Genomic DNA, 20,182 nt, shown 5'->3' with positions numbered 1-20,182 from the left:
GTATGGTGTTTGTAGTTTATTGTAAGCTTAGTTTAGAGGTGATTTTCCATCTTTTGTCTTTGCTTGTCCACATAAGCTTTTGATACCAGTTGACTAGCAGACGTTATATCAGGCTTTAAGTGATTTTCTTTCTCCCATTCTTGTTTGCGTTTTCTCTCATGTTTCTGATATCAGTGTCCATAGAGTGCCTGAGCCAGAGATAACGTCTGACTGATTCGGCCAGCACGTTTGTGGCACTGTAGAGGTCCCCATTAAGGGCAGTGTTAAAGCAATAAGCTTACTCTACCATTTTTGGAAATAACCTCATATTACACCTCTCCTTTTTTTTTTTTTAGAAGATAAAAAACACTATTTGAGGCACTCCTTACTAAAGTTAAAAAGCCTTTATTAAATACTGGCTACATGCCTACGCGTTTCGACCCATTGTCTTCATCAGGGCATGAAGATGCCCTGATGAAGACAATGGGTCGAAACGCGTAGGCATGTAGCCAGTATTTAATAAAGGCTTTTTAACTTTAGTAAGGAGTGCCTCAAATAGTGTTTTTTATCTTTTCATGGAAGTTTGGACGCCCAAGTTCTTTTTGATGAGCACCCTTTTTTACTAACTGGATACAGGACCCAGTGAAGCATTCCCTTTTCTCTTTTTTGTTGTTGTTTTTATTTATTTATTTATTTATTTATTTTTAACCTTTCTCCTGTACTGCTGCAAATTTTACCTAGCTGGACCCATAGGATTCAATGTTAATTGATAGCTTGGAGGTAAAATGTACACTGCCGTACTCGGAGAACAGCTGGAAGTACAGGAGAAATGTAAAGCTAATTTATTTACCGGTATCTCAAGGGGAGGTGTAAAGTAAGTTTATTTCCAAAAATGGCACAGTATCTCTTTAAGGTTCAAGAGTGTGTCCTGACTGACCACTTCAGCCCGCACTGCTTTACTGCAGAACTGCAGAGTTGTGCTTTTGATTTATCCCTTGGCTGCACTCTGGTGTTAGGAGTAGGTTAAAGCCTGCACATCCAAATGTCTGACCTGGGAGCAGGACTATCAAATGAGCAACTAAAGAGAAAAATACTCTGCTTCAACCAGGATTTTTTCTGCTTCCACTTTTTCTTTTTTTTCTTTTTTTTTTCTGACGATTCGGGTGAAAACCCTTTTTTTCTTTTTAGCTGCACTCTAGTGTTAGGTAAAGGGAGCCTTGCTGCTACAAAGACTTTTTGTGCAGTCAATAAAAAAAGCTTTCATCCGTGCTAGTGTCACAAGGACCACCTGTAACCAGTATTGGTTGCATTCATGGCTGAACACAGGACTTAGTTTGGACACAAAACAGTTGAGCAACACAACACTGGTTGCTGCTGGGATCCACTCGGTCACTATTGCTTAGGGTGACCAGGAGTATTGAAAAATGTATGACTGTCCCGAATTTTAAGCTGCTTTTGTCTTTTTTGTCCGTCCGAAATGTCTCGGGAAAAAAAAATAACATGCTAAATTTTGGCAAACCTCATCTGGTCACCGTACTATTACTTGAAAGACAAATGTATGACGATGTGAACCCACACTTCTTCCTGAAAGATTGTTGTGCTGTTGTCACACTGTTGTGCTGACTAATTGAGTTCAGGGATTCCCTCATCACTTTATTGATAAGGCGGCCACCTTGACAAGAAACACCTAAGCTTACCACCTTGACTAGGCCCCTGAAGAGATAAAGATTTCATGTTTTTGAATGCAATTTCTAAAGGTGCTTAGCCAAAAAAAAAACATGTTTAACGCCCCACCACCTTGACTAACAAAAAGTCTGGGGGAAACGCTGTAGTTATTCGTAATAGTAGCCTACAACTGAATGTCTAAGCTTAGATCAGACAGTGTTGTGTCTGTACTGAGGCAATAGCCTGTTGCCTTTCTTCCCGTGGTTAGACTGGAAATGCATGACTCAAGTCTCCAGTGTGGTCGGTGTTGTCTTGTGTTATGGTCCAGGGTGTTTTTTTAATCTGGTGACGCCATGGTTGTGTTTTTGTGTGCTGTTTTGTTTTGTTTTCAACTAAAGACTTGAGTGAACTCATCCTTTAACCTTCCTCACCATGGCCCATTGTTGACCCCTACAGGGAAGCTGATGAGGGGGGAACAAAGGGGTCAGCTGTCCCAGGCCCAGGCAGAGAGGGGGCCCAGAATTGGGCCCCAGCTGTCAGCGGCCCTTGTTATTTTCAAGCCCAACGCCCCCCACCACCCCATCCCGCCTGATCCACCTACCTCAGCTACTACCTCAGCAGTCTGTGACCTGACTTAACCTTGGTCTTGAAACCTTGACCTCTGACTCTCTAAATCTCCATAAGGGGCTTTTCCAGGATCATCCTGTTTTTTTCAGAGGAGCGGTATCATGCAGTATATCCTCCATAATAACCCTTAGCAGTTATACCGCCTTCAAAGGGGCCGGCGTCATTCATTCAAACTTGAGCTGTTCCTTTGATTCAGGATGTTTCCATGCTTTGCCATTTCCAATTGGTCGGAGCATATTTGAACTTCTACTAACAGGTTTAAAATGCTAACCCTTTCATGCCTGTCTAGCTTCACTTGGTCTGAACCCTCCAGATTGACTAGACTAGGCTAGGCTAGGCTTTCAGTGCCCTACTCGGCTAATCAGTTTAGGAAATCGGAGGCGTTACGTAACAGAAAAGGAGGATTTTCCCAAGGTCAAGTGTCTTGTGGCCCCTCTTTGTGTCTCTGTGTGAGCATACGTACGTATGTACTTATGTACGTGTGTGTGTGTGTGTGTGTGTACTTGCGCATGCGCGTGTGTATATACATCGGGACGTGTGTTTTAGGGAAATGCTGGAGATAACCCTTACGCCACCACGCAGGCAGCATGTGATGTCTACAATGTGTGGCAGTGTGAGGGGCGGTCACGTACAAGCTCTCCCTCACTCTGTGCGTACCCCAACCCTCCCACCTCCTCCCTGCCCCTATGACCCATCCCTCACCCGGAGGTACATCCGCGGAGACAGGGGGGCTTATGGGATTGACGCCCAAGTCTGAAATGCCGATGTAGAGGAGGAAAAGACCACTGACCTTATGGGCTGTGACGGGGACTGAAGGTTCCAAGGACTAACACCACCAGCTGAACCTCATGCACATGAATACACACACACACACACACACACACACACACACACACACACACACACACACACACACACACACACACACACACACAGAACTGTGTGTATGTTTGTACACATGTGTATATGTGTGTCTGTTTGGACTCGAGTGTACACGCACTCACACACACAGAACTTCACAACCACCCCCCCACCCCCCCCCCCCCCCCCCCCCACCCCCCCCCACACACACACACACACACACACACACACACACACATACACCCTCTATTCCCCTGCACTCCACCCCTTGCTCTGTGCTTTAGTGCAGCAGTGATGTAGTCAGGACAAGGGGCAGGTCAAGTCCCTAGGACCAGGTTGACTGGAACAGTGGACTTACCATGGGTTGTTTTTCTGCAACCTTGAACTGGTATGTAACTTACTTTGGGCTGATAGAATGTAAACTGACAAAATGTTAATGTCTGTAGCCTTTTGATGTTGTGAAAACAAATGTTGGGGTGGAGGAGTTTAGAAAACACTAGTCACCCTCTTATGGTCCTTGTAATATTGTAAACATTGTGGGGGGTAGAATGTGCGTCACCCACCCTAAGGACCTTGTAATTTTGTAAACATACAGACGCTGCTATCCAGAACCCCATGTCAGAGATGATGTAGTAAAATTATGGATACACAACGGCATATAAAGTGGTTGTGGGCAAAAATAGCTCAGGGACATGATGTTTGCGCCGGGCGTCTTGTGACAGTGATTTATAAGGGCCAAGATAGCAAAGTTGTTAATCACTGGCGGAACGAAATGAGGGAGCAAATCGCGAGACGAGAGGGCGTTTGATGAGGTCTAGCCATGTGACATGTGACGGCTTGGCCTGTGACATGACAGGGAATGTCAAAGAAGAGAAACTGGTTTGTAGTGCAGGGTGTTGGTGAGGATGAGAGGAGCAAGGGTGCCGGAACAAGTTTTTAAGTGGTGGTGCATTTTTTTTCTTCTTCTTCTTGATTATTTAATAAAAATGTTACTGCTGCTGCACTCCACTCATTTGTCTGCAGTGAAAGTTGAAAAAGCCTCATTTAGGGGCCCAAAAGTGGGGATGCAAGTGCACCTCTGCATCCCCCTTTCTGGCACCTATGGAGAGGAGGGTGGTGGTGGTGGTGGTGGTGATGATGATGATGATGATGATGATGATGATGATGAAGAGAGGAGTGAGGGAGCAACTTTCCAACGCATTTCAGGCGGAAGCGGAGAACGGGGAACAGGGTGCATGATGAAATGAATTCAAAGTGACCTCACCTAAAAGCCATGCTTGTTCTGCTTAAGGGTACTGCGGTCGAGTGATCGATGGATGTTGCGTAATGCAGTGTCATTTTGTAAATTATAATAATAATAAAAAATGTTGGCAGTGGAAACACTCCCATGATCACTCTCATTGCTTCTTAATGTTTTAGTGTAGAGATGATTTTCATCCAAGCGCATAACAGGTGGAACCATACTTAAAATGTCATAATTTCCCATCAAACTAAATTCTGTAGAAAATATCCAAAAATATTCTAAAATACTATGTAGCGAAATATATTTTGTTCTTCCCTCTTTAGTTTAGTTTAGTTTATTTGAGAGGGACGGATACATAACATGTAGGTTGCATAAAAACCAAGCAACAAGCATCATAGCATTTATAGCCAAAAGTTAATTTCCAATGTGAAAAGAAAAGATCAAAAAGTTTGTGGTGATTGATGAGGTTTACTCCCAACTGCAGACATTCAGCCCCTAGCAGGCTTACAAGGTCGAAGGGGGAAAAAATCTATAGGTGAGATGAGGGTGAGCTGTACTCGCTATTCGGCACTGTGTGTTCATACGTATATCAGGTGTATTATCGACGTTCCCACTTGTACTGTATAATTGGGCTGAATTGCACTGGCAGCAATTTCAGATGTTGAGAGACTTGGCCTATGCAGAGTTGTATTAGCTCACCCTGGGCTATAATTAAGCGGGCTTGCGGAGCAAGGACCATGCAGAGCATGGCCCTTGCAGAGCAAGGCCCGATTCTAGTAATCTCTAAGTCCTGTTTCTTATTATTGGTCTTGTGCAGGGGCAGTAAAAATAGAAAATGGATCTCCTCCTAGGCCTTTCGAGATAGAGACACCGTTCAAACACTAAAACGACCGGCTCGGCTTGGAGATCGCGTATAGTTATAGGCTTCTCCGTGTCTCTTGTCGTTTTCCCGTTTTTGGCGATTTTGTGAAAGCCTAGGTCCCCATTGAAAACCATGGTGGAACCTTCATGAACCAAGGTTCCGCCACTCTAGACATTAGAGTGTAGGAGGCTTTTTCGGTCATAAAACATCAACACTTTCACCTAGAAGTTTAGTTGACGCGTTGTTAGCGAGCTCTATGGGATGTCTCCAAATTGTCAAAGTTTCATCTCCCAACTCCCAATACTTTTTAAATGGCAGGTTTGTAAAAAAAACAGGCCAGAATGAGTTTTTTGTTGTAAAGACAAAAAACTCATTCTCATCCTCTCCCCTGTCTAGAGCTCAATACTAACTGTCTTTCAGTCAATCACAACAGGTGCAGCCAATGAAGTGTTCCATTTCAACTGTCACTGTCTCAAGATTCTATTCTTAACGAGCAGGTGCGAGGAACCATTCTAGAAGTCTATTGTTCAGCTCTGCATTGCAATATAGTCTTGCTGGACTGTGCATGACAGCTAGCTGCTTGGCTTAGTGGTAATGTATGCTGCTGGGTTAGAGATATGGAGGTTGAGGGTTCGAAGCCCACCCGAAGCCGTGTTGATTTTCAAAATTATATCATATGCAGTGTTCCTTGGCCAACTTAAAATGCCATGTATGTCATTTATTATCAATGGCAAATGTGCTGGATTAGAGATATGGAGGTTGAGAGTTCGAATCCCACTTGAAGCGATGCTGATTTTCAAAATGATATCATATGCAGTGTTCCTTAGCCAAGTTAAAATACCATGTATGTCATTAAGTATCGATGGCAAATGTGCTGAATTACAGATATGGAGGTTGGGGGTTCGAACCCCAGTCGAAGCCATGTTGATTTTCAAAATTATATCATATGCAGCGTTCCTTGGCCGACTTAAAATGCCATGTATGTCATTTAGTATGAATGGCAAATGTGCTGAATTACAGATATGGAGTTTGGGGGTTCGAACCCCAGTCGAAGCCATGTTGATTTTCAAAATTATATCATATGCAGTGTTCCTTGGCCAACTTAAAATGCCATGTATGTCAATTAGTATGGATGGCAAATGTGCTGAATTACAGATATTGAGGTTGGGGGTTCGAACCCCAGTCAAAGCCATGTTGATTTTCAAAATTATATCATATGCAGTGTTCCTTGGCCAACTTAAAATGCCATGTATGTCATTTAGCATGCATGGCAAATGTGCTGAATTACAGATATGGAGGTTGTGAGTTCGAATCCCGCTCGAAGCCATGTTGATTTTCAAAATTATATCATACGCAGTGTTCCTTAGCCAACTTAAAATACCATGTATGTCATTTAGTATATCCCCAAAACGCAGAGCTACAACACTTTCGAGATGGCTGAATCCAAGATGGCTGAATTGTTTGGCCCATAACTTCTGACTGGGTGGATGGAGTTTTTCCAAGATTTCTTTTAGCTTTGTTTTCTCAATAGTAGGCCTACTTTGTTTCATCTCTGCCCCAAAAGGCAAGCCCGCTTCCAGCATTTTCTGTGAGAATGCATTTCTAGTTTAATCAGCGATGTTCGTCTCACTTTGGTTTAGTAGTCTCCTCCTAGCCTATCTCAGTGTGCGCCCCCCCTCCCCCCTTAATTCCAATTGTTGTTAACACTTTGTGGAATGGTTATATACAAAGACATATTGAAAGATTTATGCGAACAGTCCCTTCTCTTTGCAGCCCTTAAAGTGATACTGTCCCATTTTTGGACATAAGCTTATTTTACACCTCCCCTTGAGTTGAATAGTAGGGTTTTACCGTTCTCCTGTACTTTCAACCATTCTCGGGGTATGGCAGTGCAAATTTTACCTCCATGCTAGCAGTTAACATTGAGTCCTATGAGACCAGCTCGCGGCTAACTGGTCTCATAAGACTCAATGTTAACTGTTGGCTTGGAGGTAAAATTTGCACTGTCATAACTAGAAAATGGTTGAAAGTACAGGAGAACGGTAAAACCCTATTATTTAACTCAAGGGAAGGTGTAAAATAAGCTTATTTCCAAAAATGGGACAGTATCACTTTAAGGGGTCCTGACTCCCAGTTAGGAAACCTCTGCCCCGGCTCATGGAATTCATTTGGCCAACAAAATGTAGCAGCATTGACTTTTTGAAACTTTGCGTACATAGGCTTCACATTTCTGGGGTGCATTTCTCAAAAGAGAAGTTGTTAGCCTGTTAGCAACTTCGGTAGTTGCCAATGGGAAAATGCATTGAAAACAACAAAGCTAATGTAGCAAGCAACTTTGGTTTCGAGAAATGCACCCCTGGTTTGGTAATCATTAGCACATATTCCTCATATGATTCTATTTCAGGGAGGGACATGCACAGCTATAGGCTTAGATGGTAAATTGAAACAAATAAGGTTGTAATTGGGCCAAGTCTCACAGGATTTTAGAGTGTACACTTTTGAAGGGGGGAAAAGATGATAAATCTTGACTGATGAGCAGAGGCGTCAGGCAATGTCATCATGTCATGTCTGTGGTTGTTCATTGCAGTTGATGGTCTGCTTTGCACCCAGGCAAGTTCAGACTTGTACACCTTAACCCGCCTGGGGTTTCCATACTCCCCTCTACACGCAAACTGGTAACACTTTGTTATAGGTTCACATGTTAGCAGCTGATGATACATGCCCATCTGTCTGTTTAAGTGACTTATAAGATGTGTTAAGCAGCATCAATTATTGACATTGCGTATTCACAAATCTCTTGTTCACTGTCAATAAGGCCTTTATTATTGGTGAAATTGAATAAGGCCCTAGTAGGCAGATGTCTTTTAACCCATTGTGTCCTGGAACGACATATACGCTGCATTAAGGTTCTTAAGATTTGAGCCGTTTTATTAAAAATGTGGGTATGTTAGAGCTGAATGAACACATTCTAGCGCAAAATGAAGGTTCTAGCTTTTAACTGCAACTTATTTCATTTTTTTATGTGCTTCGGAGGCTGAGATATTTAGGTTTTAATAGGGAGAGGGCACCTTTTACCAAAAAGGGGTTAGGCTAAAATGGGCAGTAGTTTGGCATGTGTTATTAGTTTTCTAAAACGTTACTCAAAAGCTCTTCTGCAACCTCTTCACCAGACCGTCACGCACCAGGGCCTCTTCCCTTCTCTGAGTTAACTCCCATCTCAAAACCATCAGGATGACTTATGGAGTCTCATCTAGGCCAGGGTTTTTCCAACCGCACAGCAGAGCGATGAGATCATGGATGGATGGGGTTTATTTTTTTTTGGTCTTCTTCGCAGCTCAGTGTGTCGTCTTCACTGGCTAAAATTAGATACTAGCTATCTTTTGAATGTTTTCTGTCTGGTGTAACGGAGATTGGTCTGTGGGCATGATGTTTTGGTCCTCCAACTGTGTTTGTGTGTTTTGGTGTGCTGTTGGGGATTAGTGTCTGCTTTCCATAGACAACAACACGATACCACAATCTCTTCTGTTGTTGAAAGCCTGCTTACTGTTGGGGGTGGCATGTAGAATTCCTGGATTACCCACATATGCCACATTCTAATGGTAATATACGGCTATGACTCAGTCAGACTGAAATATTTTTTCTTCGTTACATTTTCAGTTTTGTCAATAAAATGTTTTATACATTTGAATGGTACAAGAGACTCCTTTTCCACTTGACGTCTTTCTAAATACTGCCTTAATCAATGACCGAAGTGTCACTCCAAGGTCAAGCCTAAGGGCACATCTTAAATGACGGCTGCTAATGTTGTCCGGAGCAAACTTTCAAAGTTTCACACTTTCATCATCCTCCCTTGTGCACAATTCTTATTGCAGTGTATATCTGACCGAGTCAGTGCTGGTGTTTGGTTTGTGAGGTAGGCTAAAGTCTGGCGTGATGCTGCCGCTTGCTGGAGCTCTGTGGTCGATGTGCTCCCACGCTCTACTCTTTCATGTGCTGGGAAACGGCTCCATTCAGCCTGCCTGATTCAAACATCCTCCCAGCCTGGCACTGTCTTGTCTTTCTCGGTATCCATCTTACCTTGGCTGCCTCTCTCCTGCACGCTCTCTCTTTCTCTTTCTCTTTCTCTTTTTCTTTCTCTCTCTCTCTCTCTCTCTCTCTCTCTTTCTCTCTTTTTTTCTCTCTCTCTCTTTCTCTCTCTCTCTCTCTCTCTTTCTCTCTCTCTCTTTCTCTCTCTTTCTCTCTCTTTCTCTCTCTTTCTCTCTCTCTCTCTCTCTCTCTCTCTCTCTCTCTCTCTCTCTCTTCCCCCCCGCCCCCAACACTCTCTGTCTTCAGTACAGTGTATGTTATATATTTTCCCCATCTTCTCAGCCACTCTCTCTGTTCCACTCTTGTAGCAGTCTCAATTGCAACAGTCACTCACTTTCTCTCGCTCTGTCTGGTCTCTCTGTTTCTACCTTTGCACTCTGTCCTCCTCCCGGACCTTCTGTCCACATCTCCATTTTCCCTCCTCGCTCTCCTTTTCCATAATGGTCGTCTCTTGATCCGTTTCCATCTCTCTCTCTCTCTGTCTGTCATTCCCCCTATCCTTCTGTCTGTCCGTTGATAGATGTCCGTCACATCTGTGTACAGGCACAGACTGTAGCACTAGAGAGAGTACGGTCTCAGTCTTATTCTCGTACTGTCTCCTACTGTCTCTCGCTCTACTTGCTCTCCTTGGCTCTCCATTGTCATCCATTTTTGACTCCCGTGTGTCTGTCCGTGCCACTAGTCTGTGTGTCAGGGCCCAGTGTCCTCCTTCAGTGTCTGCCGCCTGCCTGGCGCTCTGCTCTGCTCTGCTCTACTGGCCTGCCATGCTGCTCTGCTCTGCAGCCTTATCCATCTCTGGCCTGTCAGGAGCACGCCAGGGCAGGCAGCGCCTCACACACCACGCAGTCGCACACTCACACACACACACACACACACACACACACACACACACACAAAGCCCCAGAAGTGGAGCAGGGCACGGTCTGTGTGTGTGTGTGCACGCGCCCGTGCACTCGTCCGTGCGTGTGCCTGTCCTTCCTGAAAATGACTTGTGTCCTGAAAACAACAGCTTCATAATATAAAAACATCATTTGAACATGTGCACTCTCCATCTCTTTCCCTTCCTCTCGTACTCCTCCCATCTGGGGCGGTCACGCAGCCTCTCAACCTCACAAACACAGACACACCATGATGCCAATGTCTATTTGTTTGTGTTGTGAGGAGAGTGTCTGTCTTACTCCTCCTGCTGTGCGGTACCTGGTAACATTAGGGGTGTTTTGCTTTCGTTTTGAAGCAACTCCTGTGCCTTGTCAAGTCCTTGTCCCTGCCGTAGGCTTATATAAGCTCTGGGTGGCCCATTGGTATTCTGGTGCTCACTGTGCAAGTTTCCCTATTGCAGTTTGAAACACTGCAACAAGCAGACGCACTCCACACACTTTGCATACCAACTTACAAGGACCATCATTTTTTTTTTACCTCTCTTGCTGACCTTTTGCTGCCGTTTGTATTGCATTGATGCATTGCCTTGCAATGATACGCTCTGATGAACTTCAATGGAGAAAACAAAGGATTTTGCATTCCCGAGGCAATAGGTTTCGAACGATGACTTCATTGCTCATCACATTTTTGTCTCTAAGTCATACTGTTTAAAACCATTTATGTATTCAGTGAAAGCAAGATAACTCTGTAATGTCTTGGTAATAGCCTAATGCCCTGTCTTCCTCTTTTTCTTTCCTCCCTCTCTTCCTCCTCCTCCTCTTCATCTTCTTCCTCCTCATCCCCCTCTTCCTCCTATCTTCCTCTTCCTCCTCCTCCTCCTGCTCCTCCTCCTCTTCCCCGTCCTGCTCCCCCTGTTCCTCCTCCTCCTCTTCCTCTCCCCCCTCTTCCTCCTCCTCCTCCTCTCTCCGCAGATGCTCTTGACCGTGTACCTAAATGATGGCGAGCAGGCTGCGTCGGAGGTGCCCATCACCCCGGAGACGACGTGCCGTGATGTGGTGGAGTTCTGTAAGGAGCCTGGCGAGAGCGGCTGCCACCTGGCCGAGGTGTGGCGTGGCAACGGTCAGTTCAACTCCTCCCACCCGTATGCTCCGCCCAGTGGAGCATTCCTGTCTGTGTGTCTGTTAAGGGCTTTTATTGCTCGAACCGGGGTCGCCGGCGTAACAACTCTGTGCCCCACCGTTATGCCATAGCAGGGCCTGTGTGTCTGTTTCTGAGTGTGTCTGTTTGCCGGTGTTTGTTTCTCCCTGTCTGCGTGTTTGTGCCTGTGTGTGCGTCAGTTGTTCAAATGACGTCTGTGTGTCCATTTGCGCGTGCGTGCGTGTGTTCGTGCAGGCGCGTGCCTGCAGTTTTGTCTGCAAACATGTTGTTTTTGGTGCCCTTGAAGCTGTATCCTCAAAGCCATGTCAGTGTGTCTGTCTCTGGAAACTCCACAATATTTCATATTCACTTTATTTATCTAGGAATCAAATGAAGTACCAGTATATAAAAGCGGTCATGGTTAGACATAAAGATGTGCTGTCTTTAAAGGGACACTGTGCAGGAAATGGTCAAAAAAAGTACTGCAACTATGCTGCTCATTGAAACTGGGCTGCCTACTGCCAAATTTGAACCTTACATGAAAGTTTACTAAGTAATAAACACATAGTTTCTGGTATGGTCCAAGTACAGTTATTTTTGCAGCTAAAAATTCATATTTTTGGAAATTCAAAATGGCGGACCATGGAGAAGATCCCCCTTTTCATGTATGAAAAGTGCAATTTTTCCAGTCATAATGAATATTTTAGAATTCGATGCTGGTGGTACGTATTCATGAAAAAGGTAACATTAGTGAATGGGCAGCATGAATTCTGGAAAAAACAACTAAAAATCTCACACGGTGTCCCTCGTCCCTGTGGGCTCGTATGGTTTGGGTACATACTGTATAAGTATTGATATCCTGTGTGGATGTGATACTGTTTGGTTTCTGTATGCATTTGTAAAGGCATTAGTGAAAGTGTGTTTGTTGATGTTGTTTGTGTAGATGTGTTTGTTTATGTTGGGATTTGAACACACACACACACACACACACACACACACACACACACACACACACACACACACACACACACACACACACACACACACACACACACACACACACACACACACACACACACACACACAGGAATTGACAGTGCTGTTTCCATTTACTTTACTATTCACCTTCTGTGGAGGTGCACCGAAGTCTGGTACGTAGGTGTTTTTTTGTTTTGTTTTTTTTCATGGAGGGCCAGATGGAAGTTTACCCACAGCAGACAAACCAAAAGGCAAACCTCTTATCAAGCCACTGAATGTGAGTCAAAATGCAACTGTGTGCAGGAGGAGAGAGTGGGATCTGAGGACTCTGTGCTCCTGGAGTACAGATGCTCGGCTCAGCCAACCATTGCATGCTGGGATACTAAAATGGGCATTAATTAAACTAATTTCAGTTCTACTCTTAACATTTGAAGACTTCAAATACACATTTATTTTCTTTCAAAAACATGTCAAAACATTTATTGTAGATTTCAGCAATATTTAAAAATAGTGAAAAACCTAACTTTTGATCACTTTTGACTGAATTGTAATACTGTATTTGGTTTCGATTTCGGTATTCGGCCAAGTGATTATTATTTGGTTTCGGTTTCGGTTTCGGCCACAAATTCTCATTTTGGTGCACCTCTATTTTGAACTGTGTGTGCGTGCGTGCGTGCGTGCCCGTGTTCCTCGACCTCAAAGCAAGCCATTTGTGGGGTGTGCGTGCCTCTCCTGGGAGAGTCTAAATGGGGTTGGAGGAATGTGTTGTTTGCCATCTAACTGTTCCCTCCTGTGGGATTAGGCTGTTGACAGGTATTCATTCCTGGCCTAAGAGGGGGTGTATCCACTACGTATAATTACTGTCTGTCAAAGTGTTTATGTCCCAGAGGTCAGAGATGCATACCAAAATTGCATGAGACAGGCCTATGGTGTATTGACAGGAATGATTGGGACCGAGTCAAAACGAGGTGGGATGCCAGCAATGATATAGTCGGCATGAGCTCGGGACACCCGAAGACACACAGACTTGTGGAAGTCCTTTCATTTCAGTTGGAAGATTTTACCTTGTGAATGGATGTGAATGGGATGTGAATGGATTCCAGCCATTGACTGTTCTGTTCAGCTAAGTGATTCCAACTGTAGTCAACAGCAAGGTTTCTGGAGAAAGTCGACAAGAGGGCCTTACCAAATCCAAATCTAGAGCTACTCAGTCAATATTGATATCATGATATTTTTAAACAATATTTTTTTTAAAGAAAAATAATTGTGCCAATTACAATTGACAATCTTCCCTCCTTTCAGCAGTGTGAGTGGCAAGTTTTTTAGAAACACACAGTGGTGTTCTGCATTAGTGTTGGATAGCAAAGTCTGCTCTGCACTCACAATGGCTCAGTTGGAGGGGGATATATTGTGCGCAACATAGCCTACCTTTTGGCTTTATAGTCAAATGAAAAGTTATTTCAAATCAATATTATGCACTTTCATGTGGTTTGACAGCAATATTGATATCACAATATTAATTTGATATATTGCACAGCCATCTGGCACAGGCATTTGCACAGGCATTTGCACCATTACTGCCCCCAGTTTTTGCACTCCTGAAAATAGTTCATAGTGCATTTCAGTCGCCTTGAGGAGTTTTTGCCCGATCAGAAAAACAAGCAAGAATTTGGAGCGCACATTCTTGGTTCTCATAAGTGTCGGGACTGTCAAACTTGTACAAGATAGTGGAAATCCAAGGCGTTCAAGGTTGCCATTTTTTATACTATTTATTTGGTGACAATAAAAATGGCAACCTTGAGTTCCTTGGATTTCGGTCGGAGTCCCTACATCAATGAGTAAGGAAAAAAGGTGAAGACCTTGAAGCACTCCAAATTCCTGCCTGTTTTCTGACTTCCTTGAGAAGTTTGTTAGTGCCAAGATACACAAGACTGCAGAGTCTTCCCACAATACTTTGGGTGCATGATCACAAACAACCTGGCAAGGAGGCATAAGGTCGTCTCCATAGCAACTTGGGGTCAAACCGGATCGATGGGCACCCATAGTCAGCAGGACCTGCGGGGATGCTGCAGTATGCACCTGTCTCTCTCTCTCTCTCTCTCTCTCTCTCTCTCTCTCTCTCTCTCTCTCTCTCTCTCTCTCTCTCTCTCTTTCTCTTTTTATCTCTTTTTCTTTTTCTTTCTTTCTACCCCTCCTCTTATCCCTCTGCAGTCTTTGTCACTCACTCACTCACTCACTCACTCACTCACTCACTCACTCACTCACTCACTCACTCACTCACTCACTCACTCACTCACTCTCTTTCTCTCTCTTTCTCTCTCTTTCTCCCCCTCCTTTTATCCCTCTGCAGTGTGCACCTCTCTCTCTCTCTCTCTCTCTCTCTCTCTCTCTCTCTCTCTCTCTCTCTCTCTCTCTCTCTCTCTCTCTCTCTTTCTTTTTCTTTTTCTTTTTCTTTCTTTCTACCCCTCCTCTTATCCCTCTGCAGTCTTTGTCAAACCTGTCCGGCTGATTGCATCTCCCGCACGCCTCAGCTATCTCTGTTTTTACTGCAGTGCGCCCTGCCCTTTGCTCTGTGGGGCTGTGCCTTGGAGGAGTTTGGCCCTGTTGTCTCCAATCAGTTTCTAATTCCGCCTTTAGATCCTCCGGCTTTTCAGTACCTGCCCTTTTCTTGATTGGGTATTGGCCTCTCTCCCCCTCTCTCTCTCTCTCTCTCTCTCTCTCTCTCTCTCTCTCTCTCTCTCTCTCTAGCTCGCTGTCACCCCACCCACCCTCCTTTCCCTGTCTCTCTCTGTTTTTCTGCTTCTTTATCTTTTTATCACTCCCATCTTTTCCCTATCGTTTAGTTTTGCTGTGCCAGGCAGCTGTTCAATGACAATTAAAAAGTCCTGAAGAGTCTTCTTTTTCCCTCCTCCCCTCTCCTCTTCTCTCCTCTCCCATGAATGTCTTTTTTCCCCTCCTCTCCTCTCCACTCATCTTCCACAATGTCTTGTTCTTCCTCCTCTCCTCTCCTCCCCTCTCCCACAATGTCTTGTTCTTCCTCCTCTCCTCTAACAATATTGAGATGTTTGGAAAGAAATGGTGTATGGACAAAGGCTTGTGGATAGTTGATAGTAGCCATAAGCTGCACTTCATTTGGTAATATTCATGTGATGATGATGGGGTGGGGGTAAGGCTGTAAGATGTGTTGTGGTTCCTTCACTATGCTGGATTTGGACCTATGGAGTTGGCTGTATCCTGTAATGTGAAATAGTGAAGGTGTCACAATATAAACGATGTGTTTAAAAAAAAAAGGTCCTTTCCACTTTGTATGCGGCCTCTCCGACCAAAATGAGTTTAAGTGTTCTGAATATGTCCCCTCCTACTGATAATCTCTATGCAAAATCCTCTCCTTGACTCTCCTCTCCTCTCAATTGCCTCTCCTCATCCTCTCCTCTCCTCTCCTCTCCTCTCCGCTTCCCAGGGGCTCTGGGGTTTTCCTCTCCAGAAATGTCTTGTATTTCTCCCCTCCGATGTAATTTCCTGCATCCTCTCTCACACATTCCTAAACTCCCTCCCGTTCTCCTCAGTCCTCTCAGCTCTAATCCTCAATCCAATTATATTTTGTTCTTTATTACAACTCTCCAATACCTCTCCTCTCCTCTCCTCTTCCACAATGTCCTTTTATCTCTCCTATATCTCTATAATATCCTGAGGCTCCTCCTCTCCTCTCCTCTTACAGTCACCTCTTTCACCATTCTCTCTCGTTCCACAAGTGTGATGTGCACTCCCCTCCCCTCCCCTCCCCTCCCCTCCCCAGTCCCCTCCCCTCCCCTCTGGGTCTAATGTCATGCAGGTCTCGATTTTGCCTCTCCTAATTGCTCTCTCCTCTCCTCTTCATTGGAAAAAAAAAAAAAAAAAAAACTAATTCTCCTCTCCTCTCCTCTCCTCTCTCCTCTCCTCTCCTCTTCCACAATTTTTGTATATATTTCCTCTCATCCGTGAATGGGGATATGGCGGGCTCAGCTCTGCGGGTCGTACGTTCGACACCCCTGCTGTAATGGGTAATAGTGAAGGTGTCACAATAAACGATGTTCTAAAAAAAATCCTCTCCTTTCCACTTCTCTCCTCTCCTCTCCTCTCCTCTCCTCTTCCACAATGTCTTGTTCTTCCTCCTCTCCTCTCCCTACCTCTTCTCTCCTCTTCTCTCCTCTCCTCTTCCACAATGTCTTGTTCTTCCTCCCCTCCTCTCCCTACCTCTTCTCTCCTCTTCTCTCCTCTCCTCTTCCACAATGTATTGTTCTTCCTCCCCTCCTCTCCCCACCTCTTCTCTCCTCTCCTCTTCCACAATTCCACAATGTCTTGTTCTTCCTTCTCTCCTCTCCTCTCCTCTCCTCTCCTCTCCTCTCCTCTCCTCTCCTCTCCTCTTCCACAATATAAACGATGTGTTTAAAACCCTTCTCTCCTTTCCTCTTCCTCTCCATCCTCTCTTCCACAAATGTCTTGTTCTTCTTCTCCTCCTCTCCTCTCCTCTCCTCTCCACTTCTCTCCTCTCCTCTCCTCTCCTCTCCTCTCCTCTCCTCTCCTCTTCCACAATGTCTTGTTCTTCCTTCTCTCCTCTCCTCTCCTCTCCTCTCCTCTCCTCTCTTCTTCCACAATGTCTTGTTCTTCAAGCGACCTTGGGTTCCTTGAAAGGCGCTATATAAAACCAAGTTATTATTATTATTATTATTATTATTATTATTATTATTATTATTATTATTATTATTATTCCTCCCCTCCTCTCCCCACCTCTCCTCTCCTCTCCTCTCCTCTTCCACAATGTCTTGTTCTTCCTCTTCTCCTCTCCTCTCCTCTTCCACAATGTCTTTTTCTTCCTCCTCTCCTCTCCTCTCCTCTTCCACAATGTCTTGTTCTCCCTCCTCTCCTCTCCTCTCCTCTCCTCTCCTCTCCTCTCCTCTTCCACACTCTCCTCCTCTCTCCTTTCCACTTCTCTCCTGTCCTCTCCTCTCCTCTTCCACAATGTCTTGTTCTTCCTCCCCTCCTCTCCTCTCCTCTTCTTTCCTCTCCTCTCCTCTCCTCTCCTCTCCTCTCCTCTTCCACAATGCCTTGTTCTTCCTCCCCTCTGCTGTGAATGGGGATATGAGGGCTCAGCTCTGAGGGGGTTGTCACCTGTGAACAGGTCCTGTAATGTAAGCCACTGTAATGTCTATTTCATAGAGCTCACCTTGTGGCCCACCTCTCCCTACTACATTCCTCTGGCACAGTGCCAAGTATTCTCTTCTCTCCTCTCCTCTCCTCTCCTCTCCTCTCCTCTCCTCTCCTCTTCTCTTCTCTTCTCTTCTCTTCTCTTCTCTTCTCTTCTCTTCTCTTCTCTTCTCTTCTCTTCTCTTCTCTTCTCTTCTCTTCTCTTCTCTTCTCTTCTCTTCTCTGTTATTTTCATCCCCCTCTCTGCACTTTGATCCCTCGTGCCTACGCCCCGTCTCCTGCTCCTTAACATTTTTTTTCTCTGTTCATTCCTCCCACCACTACCCCTTCTCTTTCATATTTTCTTTCTCTTTCTGATTTTTTTTTTTTGCCCTTTTCGTTTTCCCGTTTTTTTTCTTCATTCTTTCTTTTCTTCCTTACAGTGTTTTGTGTGTTCCTGTAGCTGTGAGCCTCAGGCTGTGGGGCCCATAGTGAGGAGAGGCAGAGGAGCTGCTGTGTGCAGGGAGGAGTCATGTCTCCACGGTGGCTTTGATCTGTGATAAAGAAGCCCTGTGTGTGATCACCTTATTCGTTTTCTTTGCCATCTTCATCTTCGTCGTCTGCTTTTTCTCTCTCTTTGTCTTCCTCTGCTTTGTCGTCTTCTGTTTCTTCTTCCTATTCCTTTTTTTCCTCCTTCTTTCTTATTTTCGTCTTCTTTTTCCTTTTCCATTTCTTTGTCTTCGTGGTCTTCTTTATCTTGGTTGTCTATTCTTCGTTTTTGGCTCATGTTGCTCAGGTCAAACAGCATCTCCACCTTGTGCTCCTCATGGTTTTGCTTGCCGTCGTTGCAGCTCTTGACCCTTTTTTATTTTATTTTTTCCTATTTCTTCCTCTAGAATGTCTCTCCCCTGTTCTGTCTTAATTTTCTTTTCACAGTCTATTTCTGTTTTTCTCCCCCGTCTTGGTTTGGGTAATCCTCTTGGGCAAAACCATATTTTACCCCCCCTGTGGGCAAACATCAACGCACCACCGGCATCAAACATCAGATCAGATCAGATCATCGAAAGTCATTTGGAGAAAATATAGTGGTGACAATAGGGGCATTGTATTTATCCGAGAGGAAATGAAGGAGAATGTATGCATTGTACGCAGAAAATGTGATGCATTATTTGGATCCTCGTCTTCTCGCACCATGTTCTAACGTGTGTGTGTGCGTGTTTGTGTGTGTGTGTGTGTGTGTGTGTGTGTGTGTGTGTGTGTGTGTGTGTGTGTGTGTGTGTGTGTGTGTGTGTGTGTGTGTGGTGTGTGTGTGTGTGTGTGTGTGTGTGTGTGTGTGTGTGTGTGCGTGTTTGTGTGTGTGTGTGTGTGTGTGTGTGTGTGTGTGTGTGCGCGCGCACCTCTGTGGACTCAATAAGGACAATTCAAAAAACCTTTCCAAATTCTTCTGAATCTCTGCAATAATTTATAGTTTAGCAATCTGGCGGAGGAGATGCCATCTTTACCCCTAAGAAGCCTAAATCTAACTGCCCATTCTGACTAAGGCCTATTATTTTGCACCAGTGTAATGTAACGCATAGCACTTCTGAGAAGTCGTTACCGACTGCTATGAAATTTGCTTCCAGCACTATTTAGATCTGTAATGCTGCTGTACTGATGAGATCCAAATAAAAGTATTAAAATGTTTCTTTTTTTCTCCCTACAGAAAGGGCCATCCCCTTTGACCACATGATGTATGACCACCTGCAGAAGTGGGGCTCCCGCAAGCAGGAGGTGAAGTTCTTCCTGCGCCACGAGGACTCTCCCGCCGACAACAGCGACCAAGGTGAGCAGTCCGGCATGGGTATAGTCTTAATCAGGATGTAGTGAAAGAAAACATCTTCTTGTAGAGTAATCAGGCGAGTAGACCGACCAGGACGAGATTCAAGCGACAGAGAATCGCATCTGTGCAGCAAGACACGATGCGAGCCATTGAAGCGACTAGAGTATGACTGTTACTAGCAGAATGCAAGCATTCCAACCATCTCATTGGTTGTGGTGGCTGTCGCTGAACCGTGTCATAGCTAATTTGCATAAATTCCCAGGAGTTCAAATGCAAACTGTCGCCTGTGCCGCGCGAATCGCCGCTAGTCTCCCGAATCGCTTTTGTCGCGCGACTCAATACAAAGTCAATTAGTTCCGTCGCTCGCCTCGCTCAGGTCACGGCCAGTGTATTTGTGCAGTAAGATACCCCAAACCTTGCCTATCCAATGCAAAGGTACTCAGACAGGCAAATATGAAATGTCTAACTTGGGAAATGTTAACTAGCAAAACACTGCTGTGTATTTGTGACATTGGACATGTCGACTATTTGAAACAAAGTATCTCTGGCTTTTTGGAGTTGTTTTGCTCGCTCTCTGTGGTCACATGACTGCTGTGGTTAAAAGGCTATTACTGGAAACAGACATGAGTACACACACACACACACACACACACACACACACACACACACACACACACACACACACACACACACACACACACACACACACACACACACACAAACATACACACGCATGCATGCACACATGCTTGCGCACACACACTGAGGGGAACAGTCTAGATCTAGATGTTTAATTACTTCCGTTCATTAATTAGAAAAAATAGTCAGCCAATCAGTGATTATAAATGGACTCTGAGCAAAATTTTCTCTCTCTCTCTCTCTC

The 20,182-nt window shown here is 44.7% G+C and overlaps 1 protein-coding gene across 1 annotated transcript in view; it reads left to right on the top strand.

Moving 5' to 3' along the window:
• Nucleotides 1-20,182, top strand: part of ppp1r13bb (protein phosphatase 1, regulatory subunit 13Bb) — a 117,514-nt gene that overhangs the window by 25,684 nt on the left and 71,648 nt on the right. The window contains exons 3-4 of the mRNA XM_063223558.1: nt 11,174-11,321; nt 19,183-19,302. Coding sequence (XP_063079628.1) covers nt 11,174-11,321; nt 19,183-19,302 — 268 coding nt within the window. The remainder of the gene's footprint in view (nt 1-11,173; nt 11,322-19,182; nt 19,303-20,182) is intronic.

This window comes from Engraulis encrasicolus, chromosome 18 (genome assembly GCF_034702125.1).
Source record: "Engraulis encrasicolus isolate BLACKSEA-1 chromosome 18, IST_EnEncr_1.0, whole genome shotgun sequence".
Lineage (NCBI taxonomy): Eukaryota > Metazoa > Chordata > Actinopteri > Clupeiformes > Engraulidae > Engraulis > Engraulis encrasicolus.
Note: the sequence above shows the minus strand (reverse complement) of the source record. Positions and strands in the feature narration are given on the sequence as shown.